The 17,000-nt window shown below is 34.7% G+C and overlaps 1 protein-coding gene across 1 annotated transcript in view; it reads left to right on the top strand.

Moving 5' to 3' along the window:
* Nucleotides 1-17,000, top strand: part of LOC113234442 — a 110,712-nt gene that overhangs the window by 63,443 nt on the left and 30,269 nt on the right. Inside the window, exons 13-19 of the mRNA XM_026469751.1 lie at nucleotides 3,146-3,253; nucleotides 4,045-4,115; nucleotides 5,184-5,439; nucleotides 8,724-8,779; nucleotides 9,187-9,631; nucleotides 14,109-14,162; nucleotides 15,277-15,291. Of these exons, the coding sequence (XP_026325536.1) occupies nucleotides 3,146-3,253; nucleotides 4,045-4,115; nucleotides 5,184-5,439; nucleotides 8,724-8,779; nucleotides 9,187-9,631; nucleotides 14,109-14,162; nucleotides 15,277-15,291 (1,005 nt within the window). The remainder of the gene's footprint in view (nucleotides 1-3,145; nucleotides 3,254-4,044; nucleotides 4,116-5,183; nucleotides 5,440-8,723; nucleotides 8,780-9,186; nucleotides 9,632-14,108; nucleotides 14,163-15,276; nucleotides 15,292-17,000) is intronic.

Here is a 17,000-nt window from a genome sequence, read left to right as displayed (position 1 = left end):
TGTAACAAACTAATGGAGTAATTTCACAAAAATAATCGAATATCATGATGGTTACACATCGTGATATTCAATCAACTTAAAAATTAAGACCCAGTCTAATCAGAAAATCGTCTAAAAATAAAGACCGTAAACATTTGGCAGCGCATGTAAATCTTTATTACTTATCTAGTATTCTTAAAAAGTGATTATAGTATTACTATATTTTATACTTGGCGTCAGTACTTGCATATCTGCATATGACAGCTTAAGCGCTTACTCGGGCGGCGGTATCGCGGAACATCAAAGGTGTTGCGCTACTGTTAAGGCCCTTTTAGATGGAGAGAGTTTATCGCACGCTTCGTGACGAAAAATCGTACGCGATTATCGTAAGCACTAATCGCCATAAGATTATCGTATCATAATGTTTACATTCAGGCAAGAGCTAAAATCTCGCCTACGATTATGTCATACGAGATTCGCAAGTAACTTAATCGCCTCCTCGACTGTTTACACAGAGAAATATGCAGTAAGGAGTATCTTGCTTACGAGTTTTTGACTTGTCTAAACACGAGCTCGTATGACATTTTTTCAAGTTCACACGATTATCGTACAAATCGGTTCGAACCGTTTTGAAGGCGAGAATTGATAGATAGATAAATAGATTGCCATTCGAGTTCAGTGATTACTTCGGTATTGACTATGAATATATCAAAATGATGCAAAAATCATTCAAATTTAGTACTGCTCATAATATTAAGTTCATTTCTTAACCCATTTTTTTTCCTTTTCGTTTCCTTAATTTTTGTCTTAGAAAAGCATTGATAAACAAAACACCCTCGCGCACTGCACTCATGGTAGAAACGGCTGGCACAAAAACTCGAAATACGATATTTGCTTTCAAGTTCTGTTTACACAGAGACGTTCAATATTCAAAGGCGAGGCGGTTATCGCTCACGATTGTTTAGACGAGGAAAGTTTTTTATATTCTTTCGATAATCGTATCTTCGACACGAGAAACTCTCTCCATCTAAATGGGCCTTTAGGAAGATATAGGAAGATATTGTAATACTGTATTACCGACCATGAGCAGGGCGCGTGGCAGTGGGCACAGCTTTCTATAAAGCGCAGGCCATATTACAGCGTTATTTACTAACTTATCAACATTGACTTACAAATAAATGGACGACGGGTCTAATACAAAACCAAGTCAACCTATTTAAACGTGTAAGTGACATGTAAAGGAATATGAAACAGCTAAAACGTTGAATTTAAATTGTAATGTCATCGCAGTACTGTCTAATTTTGCTTGCTTCGCTGTCAGTCGAACAAACGAAGACTAAAGCGTCGACGCTCTGTATACGATTTTGACGCTCTATAAGTTCGGACACTTTTTAGCGCGGACCCGACGTCCATATAATTGTAAGTCAATGCTTATCAAATAAAAATACGGCTTCTTTTGCCAATAAAAATACGGAGACAACCGAATGAAGTACTAAAAGTTCCGATAAAACAAAATTACAGGCACATGGGACTTGTCAACTCATGTCTCAGTGTCCAGGATCTTTGCGATCTAAGTCTATACAACCTCAAATGGCTTTGGTTGATCCCGCATAACAGTCAAAATGTTGAATCAATCACTTTAGAACAAATATATAGTAAAATTGAAAATATATACTGATTAGTATACGGCGTGAAAACACGATTCCTAAACATTTTCACGATAGAAAACAAATAGAAACTTACCTTGAAATATATATATATTATACAATAGGTACTTTATAACTGTCTCCGTGGCCAAACGGTTACCATGCCACGCAGAGGTCCCAGGTTCGATTCCCGGGCCGGGAGAAATAGTAGTATGGCCTACAATTATTTCTCTCGTGAGTTTGGATGTAATTTGTGGTTGTCTATGTGTGTGTCCATGGCACCCGCGACACAGGGTTTCCCTAGTGCGGGGCTATGTTGAGTGTGTGCGTTATTTATTTATTTATATTTATTTATATAATGATTTTTTTTTATATTAACTGAACTAAATAGAACACGTATATTATACTATATACATTTTTCAATTGTCTTTAATTATAATTATTAATACAAAGATCGAACAGTCAGAAAAAATTCCTACGATCCGGCCGGATTCGAACTGACGTCTTCTAGCTTACCGTGCCAGACGCTATACCAACTAAGACACGGAACGAACCAGCGGACATCACGAATTTTTCTATGTGCTTGTTGTCGTGTCTTTGTATTTGGTTTTTCAACGACTTTTTAGTCGTAGCGCATCTATGAGAAATCTATGACAGTTTTGTCACCCAGTTTACAGCTACCAGCCCTGGTGAGACATGTCGCTATTCACTGTATTTTAAATTTTTATTGAATTGATATTCAATTATTTTTTGTGAAATTACTCCACTAGTTTGTTATAATTATTAACACAAAGATCGAACACTCAGAAAAAATTCCTTCGATCCGGTCGGATTCGAACCGACGTCTTCTTGCATACCGTGCCAGACGCTATACCAACTAAGCCACGGAACGAACCAACGGACTTCATGAATTTTTCTATGTGCTTGCGTCGTGTCTTTGTACTTGGTTTTTCAACGACTTCTTAGCCGTAGCGCCATCTATGAGAAATCTATGACAGTTTTATCACCCAGTTATATACCTTTACAGCTACCAGGCCTGGCGAGAGATGTCGCTAGTCACTGTATTTTAAATTTTTATTTAATTGATAACCAATTATTTTTTGTGAAATTACTTCACTAGTTTGTTATAATTATAAATACAAAAATCGAACACTCAGAAAAAATTCCTTCGCCGGATTCGAACCGACGTCTTCTAGTATACCGTGCCAGACGCTATACCAACTAAGCCACGAAACGAACGCTAGAATTTCATTTGTAAAAAAATAAATTCTAAAATAAAGCCTTTATCGTCTTCGTATATTTTTATATACAGTATCGACTCTTGAAGCTGTGGATGGCTCTAGAATTGTTACGGATAGGCGTGACGGTTACAACCAAGCACACGACTTTCAGAATAGCATTGCCAATATTAGCAACAGACAAAACCGCCGTCTCCAGCACAACGTCGCGTTCGATAGCTATCTGCCTGAGATTAAAACCTTTGTCCATCACAATTAACTTTTGTTTATTTTCTTAAGCAGATAAATTGAAAGGGAAAGCAAAGGCTAGACGTAGACCGAAACGTGGCGTCTCTGATACAATGATCTTGGAACCTAGACAGAACGCCAGACGCGTGGATCCTGTTATACGTAAGTCTGAAGAACAATAACAATGTTTCAGGGTTACGGGCGCAGTGAAGTGTAGGGATGCACATTAAGATTCCAAGTTTATGAAGATCGATTTTTTGTATCTATTCATTTCATTAATTCGATTTTCAAGTAAATCGATTCAACAATAAAGTGAATCGAATCGTCTAGATCGTATTCGTAATTTAAACAAAACAGTCTCTTTCTGAACCTCTGTTTTATATTGGCCTGCAAGAAAAGCTATGAAACATTATGATATTTGGCGATATTACGATACTTCTGTGCCATCTGAACGTCTTTTCTCACTGGCTAGTATGACTCTAAATGAGAGTTGTAACCATCGAGTATATCAGGAATAGAGACGAAATGTCATTAGATTTGTTTGAAAATTATATTCTGCCTTATCAATACGGTGACAACTGCGCTCCGATTGGTCAGCCCGAATTCGAAACAATTGACGGGTGCCGTCAATTGTTTCACTTAAAATCGACCAGTTTAAACTAAGCTTTGCTATAATGGACGAAAATTTCAAAATTACACATATTTAATTACCGATGAAATGTGATTCCGTTTGTTTTGTAATTAGATGTTTTGCTGTTTTTCCCACACCACCGCGAACCACGAACGTGCGTTTGCATCACTGCTAAAACTGGCTGTGTGTCGCTCTTGCACTTTGTCTTTCTGCCCAAGCCTCCATAAAGGAAAATAGGAAACACCAAAGTTAAAAAATTATTGTTTATTGTTATTATTTATTACTGTGCAAGAAAGTTCAATATTAATGTTGTTTTTTCTAGCTGCCCCGTCAAAAAAGTCAACGGCATCGAAAAAATTGAACAAGCCAAAACCTGGAACTTACAAAGTAAAGGTATGTTTCATAGCCTCTTTTATTTTTGTAAAAACACAGGTTGCATAGAAGCTAACATGTAGAAAATGAATATAGTTTTATTCTGGGAAGAAAAAGCAATGGATAAGCCTTAAGAGTTGATACTACCTAACCTCGAATTCTATCTTTTCCCGTACTAATACGGTTCATTTTGCTTAGGTAGAGCAGCACTTGAGGGACAAATTTCAGAATTATGTTTTTTACAAGTTAAATTCAAGCAATTTCAAAAATATATATCGTATACTATACTACTATATATGCATTTTTAACCGACTTCAAAAAAGGAGGAGGTTCTCAATTCGACTATATGTTATTTTTGTATGTGTTACGCGATAACTCCGGTATTTGTGAACCGATTTTCATGATGCTTTTTTTGTTGGAAAGGGAGTGCTTCCACAATGGTCCCATTTCATTTTGAAGAAAATCATCCACCTCGAAGGGTGGCTGTTCACGAATGAAGATTCATTTTTATAAATAGCGCCTAACTTTAATTTAGGAGCAATTACTTTAATGTGTGATTTTGCTATTTCTCCAATTCAAGGCGTTTTTTCTCTCAATATACTTTGTGTGGTGTCGTAGTGAGAACCTATTTTTATTATCTCTAATGTCAAGTCCTGTATAGTGGCGATCTAGGGGATATTTCAATGAAACTTAGCAAATCGACGTACTTTTGTGGTCGGTTTCTTTTAGTACTCTGTACTGAGATTATTATGTAGATAGTAGGTTCGGTGACGCAATATGATCCCATTAAATATTGGATTTATTTTATATGTTAACTTAAGATGTTTGACGTTTTTAAAACAAACTTAATTGCTGCACCGGCCTGGTGTGAAGGGATATCCACAACTTGACGTGTGGTCAAATCCATTTTGCGTATGGTGGGTGCAAGGTCTCTCAGTCAATCGTGCCACTGGCTCTGCCGGAGACCTTGGGCAATGACCTCGGTAGTCTCTAAATTAAAAAGAGTTTACAAAATCAGGACTGTCAATCTATTTGCCGATTCTCGATTTGTAGCTGTTAAATATTCAATTATTAAAAATTTTGTTACAGGCAACGGCGCATAATATGAAGCTAAATGATTTAATAACGAAAAAGGAACTAATGGACCTGGAATCTGGATTATTAATGAAATTGAAAAATAATGGCAGTGCATCGGAAAGACAGGCAATTCGAGATATGAAGGCATTGGCTAATACGAAGAAACAAAACATTTTCAAGAACAAGAAATTGTCCAAATTGTCTACAGATGAGACTTTAGCAGATGTTTTAGGAGTTTTAAGTCGAGAATTTTTAAATGATGATCCAGGTAAGTTCGTGTCGAACTTCTAGGTTTTCACGATTGTTAAATCATGGAAACGTAACTATTTTTCGAATCTTTTTTTTATTTTTTATTTATTCACTCTCACATAAGGAAGATTGTACATTATAATTATATTTTAAACAAGACTTCATAATGACTAAAGTTAGCTACCTTAAGCGAGAGTCTGAAGTTCGTACTAGGTAACTAGACCTGTGTTACAAATCTCCAGGCTCCCACCCCGTTACAATTTATTTATTTAATTTTCAAAAAGGTAAGTATATAATCTAAAAGGAAAAATATGAAGATGTTTCGTGAATCTAAATCACGTGTATATGTTTTTGAAACGAATCAACTTTTCGGGTTCTTTACAGCCCATAATCACTCACTGACTGAGATGGTAAAGTCACCAACCAGTAATATCTATTATTAAATGCAAACCACCCTATTTTTTTAAAGATGGAACGGATATCCGGCAACTATCCGGATTAAAACAGAAAAATGTATAATCAGTACGCCTAATTAAATTGATTTATTGATTAAAGATGATAGTAATAGAATATACAGCGTCGTTAACAATCTGTTTATTACTTGTAATTGAAAGAGCTATGAAGTTTGAGGATAACATTATCTGTAAATTTACTATACTCAAATTTCAATAAAGGCCAATTATGGTGGATGAAGACCAGTTTTTCTGTTATGTATTTGTTTGTATTGTCGAATAAATTAATCGTGAACACAACAAATCAAATCATCAATGTGAACTTCTTCACTAATCAATCAATCACGGTGATGCGCGCTGTAAACCAGTCGCCACATGTTGTGGGTCAGATATCCGGCGGCCGGATATCCGGTTATCCGGCCTAGGTGTTCGCCGGATATCCGGTATCCGGCCAAATCACTATCCGTTTCATCTCTACTATTTTTTACTAATACAAAGTTATTAATTTAAATATCTTATTATTGATACAAACTTCTTAATTTGCTATAAATTTATTTTTGATTTACTAAAGCACATTTCGATCAAATAATTAAAAGTCACTTGCAACATATTCTTTATGTTTTACACGATAAAGTTATATTTCTTTAAACAAAAAGGCCCCATGGTCAATGCTGAATTGATTGTTCGATAATTATAATTTTCTTATTTAAAAAACCGTCCGGAGGTTTTTACGAGGCGATCCGACAGCTCATTCGCTAGAAGTTTCGCCTGTGGCCCCCAGGGACCCAGGGTTTCAACCACAAAAGGCACAAAGCTGTAGCAATGAGCAAGGTAAGTTAAGCCCTTTTGCGATTCTCGGCCGCTCTGAAACCTCAAAAGTGGAACGACATTTATTTTCCAGATTTAATTAAAATCGGTTAACGGAAAGTTGGTGAAGTCCAATAAACTGGATTCATCCCCTAATTTTCCACCTTTATGCCGCCGGGTTCCCGAGTCTTTCACTTGTGTGTTTAAAAGAATACAGTCGAATTGAGAACCTCCTCCTTTTTTTAAGTCGGTTAAAAGAATGGTTTCTTAGACAAATATTAGACAACATCACACGTTGATCTGATCCTAAAGTAAGTAGTTAAAGCACTTGTGTTATGGAAATCGGAAACAACGACGGTACCATAAACACCCAGAACCGAAACATAACACAAAAATTTACTTTTCTACACTGACCCGGCCGGAGATCGAACCCGGGACCTCTGAGATGGCGACACCATGAAAACCGGTGTGCAAGCCACTCGATCACGGAGGCCGTCAAAATATTGGTTATAAATATTGCTATGAAATTTGGCAATCTTCTTATCGTATAGATGACATACAGTACAGAATGTTTTAAATGGGACAGCATGCGGCAATCCGAAACCACAGAAGATACAAGGAAACGTCTTAAGAACCGTTAAGTCTTTTTTTGTGAAAATATTTGAGGCATAGTCAATATTTTGGTCAAGAATGAAATTGATCAAAATTTTATTTACTACTAATCGACTCACTTTCATGAAGTGATCATTTCATTGTATAGGACGAAAAGTACGACAGCTGAAGTTGAAGTTGAAGTTGAATTCTTCTAAGCTAAACTAAAAAAAATAAAAAATTAAATAAGAGTACATTGGAATGTTTCTTTGTAAAATTAAAAATAAGGTATTTAATTAATAACTTTTATAACTCTAGTGAAAAAATAGGGTGGTTTTCCATTAATATTACACATAACCGGTTGATGACTGTACCACCTCAGTCAACCGTGACCATGGGACATGTAAAGGGCCCGAAACGTTGGTTTGTTTGATAAAACAAATATAAGCGATTTAAATCCGGAAAAATAGTTTCATTTCCTATGTGTTATACATATCGCGAAAACCTAAGAACTCGATAAACTAAAAAAAACTAATCGGAGAAGATATGGTTCGTCGTGCGGGAAAGAGGTTCCTTTCGTGCACCCCTGTCTGTCTAGCAATTGCCGGCAACGAATATCTATGTATTAGCACCATAGCTGAAGGTCCTTTTCATTCTCTATAAATTTTACTGTACTCCCAATATTGTGCTCTATACAAGCTTAAGCTGGCTTCCCATGGCCTGTGATTTCACAGGCCGCGCTGAGCGAGCGCGCATGGGAAGAGTGCCGCCCGAGCGTATGCGAAATCACATTGTGTGGTCCTATGACGCGAGCTTAGTGATGGGCGAATCGAGTTATTTATTTTTTATTTTATTTTAAAGGTATACAAACAGAATGTAATCATCACATGGTAACATGATATAGTTTGAAACTTTAATAGAAATGTCCAAATATAAAACAAAATTGTAAAAAAAGAAATTAATTAATTAATTTACAAAGTGATTTGTTTAAACAGTTAAAAAATAACAGTTTGTCAGAACACAAGATAATCAAAAACTAAAACTCTTGTATAAATTAATTTTCGAATTAGAAACATCGAGATGAGCCTTACATTGGTTAAGTTCATCATAAGCTTGAGTTACTCCCACAACGAATCAACTCGTATAATTTTTTAATGAACTGCAGCTAACTCGGTTTGAGTTCACATGAATATACGTCGCATCACTCTCGCTACTCGCGAATCGCGATTGCTCTGTCAGACACCGAGTCGAGTCAACTCGAGTTGCAACTCGAATTTACAATCACGTCAGCTCGAGTAACTCGAGTTGGAAAAAATACAACTCGTCTCATGGCTACGCGAGTTCGTACACATCGTCGCGGCGCGGTTCGTGATATCACAGGCCATGGGAAGCCGCTTTTAAACTGTTATGTTGTAAATTGACTCATTAATTACTCCTTATACTAATTTTACAGTTACCAAGGGTAAGCCAATGCGCCAAACTGCAAATAAGAATGGTGTAAAAATTTTGGTAAGATCTTTATATTTTACAATATTTATTTTATTGAATGTCATAATGGTTTTTGCTACCATAATATTCACATTGAATTTATTTTTAAAACACTAACAACCTTGCAGGACCACATTACTAACTTTTTTTTTATAGTATGAAGTGACGGGATGAACAAGTCCAGCAGTAGAGCACCTTGTGAAAGAGTTTGTCCAGGGAAGTACTACCACTTTACCTATTTCTGCCAGCATGCAGTAATGTGAGCATTACTGCGTTGTGAGTGGCACTGCAACTGTTATGGACAGGCGTGTCGCTTACCATCAGGATCACGACAAATAAACACAAAGAAAAATTCCATCGATCCGATTCTCACCAGTATCAGAGTCCAATCAGAAAAAATAACTAACAAATGCAAATGTTTGTTACAGAAAAAACCGAAAGCAAATCTAAAAGACGTAATTAATAAAGATGAATTGTTACATTTATTAGGCGATGGACTTAAAAAATTGAATGAAGATTACAAACAATTTCAAACGGACGATAAACACACAATACTTATTGACTCATCGAAGAAAAGTCCAGTTGCAAGTAACAACCCGATAAAAATACCAAACAGGAACAATTCACAGAAAAAACCAACATCCAAGACAAATTCAAACATTAAATCTTTGAAGACACTGGCGAAAATAAATACTGAAAAGCGGATTGGTAACAACAATTCAGCGAAAAATACACCAGTGAATATTGTAAAAGACGTTATGCCCAAGAAAGTGATAGTAAACAAAATTGTTCCGATAAAAAAATCAGCACCAATGAAACTGAAGCAAGTTTTGAGAGAGAGTAACGGTGAATCATCAGAAGCTGATAGTTCGGGTAAGTTATACCATTATTAATACAAAGATCGAACACAAACATAAATTTCTTCGATATGACTGGACTGAATCTATGAGCGGTTAGAGATGGCTATTTTTAGCAGCGATGCAGTCGCTAATAGCAAACATAGAGACGAAATATTTAAATTTGTTTGAAAATTATTCTGCCAAATCATTACAACAACCGACGGGTGTCGTCAATTGTCTCATTTCAAATCGACCATAACTTGAGCTTGATATAATGGACGAAAATTGCAAAATTACATATTTAATATTTAATTACCGATTAAATATAATTGCCTTTGTTTTGTAATTAGATGTTTTGCTGCTTTTCCCACACCACCTAATGGAACAACGGCCATTGTTAATTTTATTATCTTTATTACAATAAATACAGAATATTTTTGGAATATACGGAGACGTACACACAGGTCTGTTGTTGGCGCTGTACTATTTCAGCTTTATAATTTGTGATTCCATTCCAAACGAGAGTTGATATTAAAAAATGACATAAAGCCCATTTGCCTGATGAGCTGCCAGGTATGGATGGCCCTTATTTCGTCTCTATTTCTAGTTATATACTCGATGTGCGTTAGTTATGACAAAGATGGTGGAATTATGGCCGGCTCCTCCGTAAAAGAACCGCTAGAGCTTACCCCGTTATATACAACTCTATTTTGCTGTAACAACGTGTGCTTTGAAACGTGTTCCTCTTTAAGTATGTTAAAAAATAAATACTAAATTTAATTACCTGGTTTAAGATCATCATCATTGCCACCGAATTCACCATTGTCATCACCTCCGTATTCATTCTTAATATCATCATGCCCGTTTTCATTACTAAAATCATCTTCAGGAGGCTCTTTAGGAACTACGGAATCATTATCACCGTTTGTATCTAGTAGTAGTAATTATGACAAGGATGGTGGACTTATGGCCGGCTCCTCCGTAAAAGCACGGCTAGAGCTTCCCCCGTTATAGTTATAACACACAAGTTAGTCTGTACTATTTCAGTTTTCTAATTTGTTATGTCAGCGCAAACGAGAGTTGATATTTAAAAGACATATCTGTGCCATTTGACTGATCAGCTGCCAGGGATAGATGGCCCTTATTTCGTCTCTATTTATGGTTGTATATTCGATGACCTTTACACACGCGCACGATTTTAAGCAACGATGCAAATGCGATGCGTTAACAACGTTGCTAAAAATCGCCGTGTATAACCACTCTAAGGGGTTTCCCGTCAATGGCGGGAAGATTTTGACAATTCATAACGGCCATGTTGTTGAGGCTACTTTTGTCACATCTGTTGTTAATTTTTCAGTTAATAAAGACAAATCATTGTAAGTTACAGCGTCGAGGAACACGTGCAAATGATAAAAATTTATGATTGGTGATTCTTATCTTTTTTCTCAAGTAACCCTTCTAGAATGCTACAAGACCACTTGTAGAATGTAGACAGTTTTTACTTAGTATCGTAGACAGTTTTTAGATGATGTATAGTCTATGATAGTTTTCTAAGTAATGCTATTTTAAAACCAAACTACTAAAGCGTTACAAACATAAGACGCAATTCTCTTAATACTAATAGATTTCAAGTTTAATGGCTTACAAAATATAAACTATCAAAATTGCAACATGGCGAAATTAGATATAATATTTCTGACTTTTTTGCGTAATGTTTAATCGGTTAGAAAGCGCAAATTGACGTGCGACTTTAAATACATTGTGGAAAGTGATGTAAAACCTGCCATAAAAGTAATGCGCTCGCTAAGTTTTAAATATTTATGTATAAAATATAAACTTAATGAAAATACGGTTATCGATTTTCGGTTTTAAATATTTATAGAAAGCTTAAATATATACAAAAAACAAACTATTTCCAAGAAGTTCTAGGCTTATTCAAGCTAATTTCAACTTAGATTTACTTTTAAAAAAGAAAGATATATAATATATAATATAAAATATATAATAAATTTTTCTCGGCTACTTCATGGTCATTCTTTAAAAATAAAAATGGCGATAAGAATTTAAAGCTTTTTTCAAAACACAGTTGGGAGCATTTTGTCTATAGCTTTATCTATAGAAAAACTTTAGAATATTTTTACTTCCTTTAGTGTAGTTGATTTTGTAGAAGAATTTTGACTCCTATGAAGTTTTTATGATTGTCTACAAAACGTGATGTTTCTAAGCGATTTTTTCTTTTGACAGTATTACAAAACCTTTATAAAGTTGTTGTTGTTGTTTAATAGTGAGCGTATTAGGCAATAAAAAACTTTTCAAAACACTATGTCAAAAAACAATTGAAAAAATCCAATTTGTCGCAAAAAAAGTTATTCTGTATAATTATATGGAATGGGTTATACCTATATGACTAGAAAGGTGGACAAATTCCCTATCATATAAATATAAGGAATAAATGACATACCTAACTTATGTTGGAAGAAATAACAAAATTCAGGTTATTACTTCACGCCAACCGCATTTCATACAATGATTTCACTGTATTCTATTGATAGACGTCATAATACACATACACAACATTGAAGTACAGTAGTTTACGCGCTCATTTCAATTGTTTTTATCATTTCACAACACGGGATTACTTCACAATGTTTATTTATTTGTCAACAAACAAATGCCGTGACCAAATGTGAACAAATGCCATGACCGACCCGAACGCGAATTACGACTATTGTATCCAGCGTTGCCAATTTTTGGGGAATTCCCCAAATTGTGGGGAGTTTCAACTAGATTGGGGATTTTCTGGGGATTGGCGCTATGTGAGGAAAATGTGTGGATTATAACATTTTATCATTTTGTTTATATAATCTATCAATTCCTGATGCATCGCTAGTTTGATCGTTACTGTTAGAAACACTGTGATGGACTATATCGACGTGTTATTCAACATCGCACATCACTCGTATTATTAACAAGCAGCTTAAATAGAATTATTATTAGAGCACTTGGTTCTGAATTGTAAAATTACCAGTCGGTGCGTGTTGGGTTCGCGATTCTTTCTCCCGCTTAGAACGGTCCCCGGCATGAAGCAAAACGAAATCAGCTATTGATAAACAAAGCCGAGCAGTTGGTACTTCCACAACACAACTTACCACTCGTCAACTTTAAATATTAAATATAGGTCGAAACTCATTGTTTATTTCTAACGTTAACATAGTGTCACCAAATGCACAACAAATAATCAATTTACTTAATTTTATTTATATGTATATATATATGTATATATGTATATATGATTTTTTGTTCTGACTGATTACAGATTAATGTTGAATCTAATTAATATTATAATTAATATAACTGCCTCCGTGGCCGAACGGTTACCATGCCGGACTGCCATGCAGAGGTCCCTGGTTCAATTCCCGGGCCGGGAGAAATATTTGTATGGCCTACATTTATTTATCTCGTGAGTTTGGATGTAATTTGTGGTTGTCTACGTGTGTGTCCATGGCACCTGCGACACAGGGTTTCCCTAGGGGCTATGTTGAGTGTGTACGTTATTATTATTATAGTGATTTTTGGGGATTTTGAACAATTGGCATTGGCAACGCTGATTGTGTCGAATGATGTGACTTAATATCCAAGGTTCACCACCTCCACCAGATCTTTTAATATTCCTTACTTTATCCATTTTGCATGAACTCTTACAACGTCCAATAGAGTAAAAACCCTAATTGTTGTATTTTTTAAATAAAATCTACTGAAGACGCGCTATAACGTGTTTGTCAATAAGTGCAAACACTACAGAATGTCTATAAATTAAATATATCTAGAATAAACATAAGAACACTAGTTTTTAGAGTATTAATAGACTACAGGATGTGTATAGAACAATTTTACTAAAAATAATCAGTTGTTCTACAGATGAACTTAAAACAAGGACTTTACGAGTAAATCTTAAGAGAGATTACACTTAATTAAGTTGTTTGGCATTAAGGTGTTATAATTTTGACTCCAGTGAAATAAGTCTATAAGAACAATTTCTTTTTTCTAAAACCATTTATAGAGAACTATTATCTAAATCAATACCATATTGAGACAGTTTATAGATATAACAGTTTTAAGGCGTATAAAGTGTGCTCCTTGGGCGTACTATGCCGCCTTAAACATTTTTAAATAATGTTGAACAACGTACTAACACATCGTTCAAATTCTGGTATTTCATTCAAAATCTTAATAGTCCCGTCGTTTCTCTATAGTATATCAAAATATTGGATCTCTAGCGCCAAGCAATATCAACATTTCATAGGACAAGTAAGCACTACTCACACATAGCAATGATCTCTGGCATACACTCGCAACGTCGGCGGATTATAGATGTCAATGTTTGATGTCAGTGTCATTATTTCATACATTATTTGTAGAGGATGATCTAGACATCTTCCGGTCCCTCAGTACCGTAAGTCACCATTGAAATAATATATATACACGAGTGTAACTGTTATTTTTATTTTTAGAAGCTGCTAAGTATGCTAACCACAAGTTTCGTCAAGGACTCGCTCGCTTGTGGGGTTTGTTTAAACTTTTTTATTAAATTCAAAGGATTCAAGCATTGACTTATAAATAAATGGACGACGGGTCTAATACAAAAACCACGAAAAAAATGTCCCAAGTCAACCTATTCGAAATTTAAATTGTAATGTCATCGCTGTCAGTAGAACAAATGAAGACTAAAGCGGAGTTTGGCGCTCTGTATACGATTTTAGCGCCTTACAAGTGCGGACACTTTTTAGCGCAGACCCGACGTCCATATAATTGTAAGTCAATGGATTCAAGTTTTCTAGATTTGTACAGTCTCAGGGGGTCTACTCTCGACATCCGTCCGAAACAATTACTGCCAAATAAACAATACTTGACCAAATGAAAAGACGCGTGATGCGAATGAAGCTTCATACTTGATACTTGTCTTTTAATTTTGTCGAATATTACTTATTTGACAGTAATTGTTTCGGACGGATGCCGGACGGAGATCGAGAGATTCGGAACGAATGCGAACCGAATGCAGTGCGTAAATGCGCTGACTGCCAAATAAGTAATACTCCATCAAATTAACCTCTTAACTTTAGTGTTCTTCCCCCATATTGTTACTCTATGTAAATTTATCCACTTAAATATCATATATTTGTAAATGTTGTCTTTTGTTTTACATTCTCAACTGAGTACTCCCGTAGTCCAACTTACCAACACCGGTTAATGTCCTATTAGAGCTTAGTGAAAATTTTTTTTTTGTTTCGTTTTTTTTCTTTCAACTGTGACGTTGGCAAAATCATCAGTTCTCATATTGATGGAGCCATAAAAATAAAAAGTGAAGTATAAGAGGTATGACGCGAATGAAGCTTCATACTTTCATTATGATATTTTTATTTTGATAATATACAAGTAAGGTACAATAAAAGCTTAAATACCAGAAAGTAAAGCTAGGATTTTTAAATTATATGAATAAAATTGTGTCGCCGCGGCAATTTTTTTTAATTCTTTTCAATTTTTCATTTCGTGTGAAATGTTTTGTTGACTTCAATAAAACTTTTGTTAATAGATGTAATTCCTCAAATTTTTACAGTCCATTTTTTTGTAAATAAAATGTGATAATTACTATATTAGAATTTATATTTCTTTTTTTTTCAGGTGATCACAGTATCAGTGAGTTTTAAATAGTTTTAATTTCTTATTTGGTAAAAATATTATTCATATTACATGGGGCCTACCACAACCTCTTAAAACAATATTACCTTACATTGACTTTTCGTACCATAACGCGCTTAAAGTAAACTTATTGTAATGTTAAAACTATGATGTTTTATTGGCAGCTTTGTGACTATTCATTCACTCAGGGCTACTATGAGCTAAAGACGTGGTAGAACAGAATTGCTTAAATTCGCACCATGACCTACACAAAGTTGAAAGGGAATGGCATGGCGGGATTATGACTTAAGCTTTTTAAACGTAATTACTGTCTCTGGCTGGCTAGCTGACATCTAACAACAGCGAGAAGGAACTACATACTAAATCATATGAAAGAAATAGACAGATGTACTATCCTGGGAGCGTTCAAGCACTATTAACCGATTGTGCTCTAAATGAGAATAATTATATATTTTTTTATTAATTTTATTATTGATTATACTCACTACGTTGTTTTATAATATCGGAAACTTTTCAAACATACTTTACAATTTGTCGTACGACATAATTACATGTTATGTCTCATTATTATTGAAATTAATAAGGTGAGTTTGTAATTTGATAACGTAATTGGAACGTGTTTTGTATTCGTACATTTTCATTGATCGCATTGAAGTAAAATTTGGCACAAATTAAAAGTTATTTTACGATTTTCAGTCAATAAAATTATTAAAATTATTAAAATTCTATTTAAAAATTGCAATAACATTCATGCCATTAATTTATCAACAATGCTTTAAATATTGGGAATTCGAACTTAATTATCAAAAACACTCATTGACTTACAAATAAATGGACGACACGGGTGTAATACAAAAACCACGAAAAAAAAATTTAAATTGTAATGTCACCGCAGTACTGTCTAATTTTGCTTGCTTCGCTGTCAGTCGAACAAACGAAGACTAAAGCGTGAATGACGCTCTGTATACGATTTTAACGCCCTATAAGTTCGGACACTTTTTAGCGCGGACCCGACGTCCATATAATTGTAAGTCAATGAAAACGCTCAATTTATTGACAATGGGCTATATAGTCTTTATAGATAACAAATAGTTATAAAACTGAAAATATAATAAAACTTGAACGAAATTTCTTAAAAATGTAACAAAATCTAAAAAAAGTTAGTCACGGAGTAACTTTTTTTGAAATGCTTATTTTTACAAATGAGAGAGAGATACGATTTTGCTATGAAAGAAAAGGTGAACGGATTCGGATGGGGAACGTAAACAGCATGGACAATGAATTGTTTTTGTGAGGTCATAGTACGAATTTGACAGGCAATCCGACTTACAGGCTTAAATGGGATTGCACTAAGAGCTCATAGTAGGCCCCCAGTTCGTACCATGACGCGACTTTAACATTAAAGTAATATAGCTGTTAATAATAAATTTAGCAATCTTTAAATACTACACGAATGCAATGGAAACAATATTATTTTCGAATTTATTGTCTAAATATTGAATTGTAGTGATTAAAAGTTAAGTCGAACTTATTTATTTACATATATCTCGTCAATATTTTGTTTATTTTTTATTTAATAGCTCATAGTAAATAATTAAATAGAAATACGCGATGTTTATTTCGCATAATTATAAAAGCGCCATCTATTTGCTCCTCGGCGAAACTAACAGTTGACACCAGACTATAGTTCCGAACTCACAACGTAA

Source organism: Hyposmocoma kahamanoa, unplaced genomic scaffold (genome assembly GCF_003589595.1).
Source record: "Hyposmocoma kahamanoa isolate Upper Pololo Valley unplaced genomic scaffold, ASM358959v1 84, whole genome shotgun sequence".
NCBI lineage: Eukaryota > Metazoa > Arthropoda > Insecta > Lepidoptera > Cosmopterigidae > Hyposmocoma > Hyposmocoma kahamanoa.
This window is presented reverse-complemented; position numbering and strand designations above follow the sequence as displayed.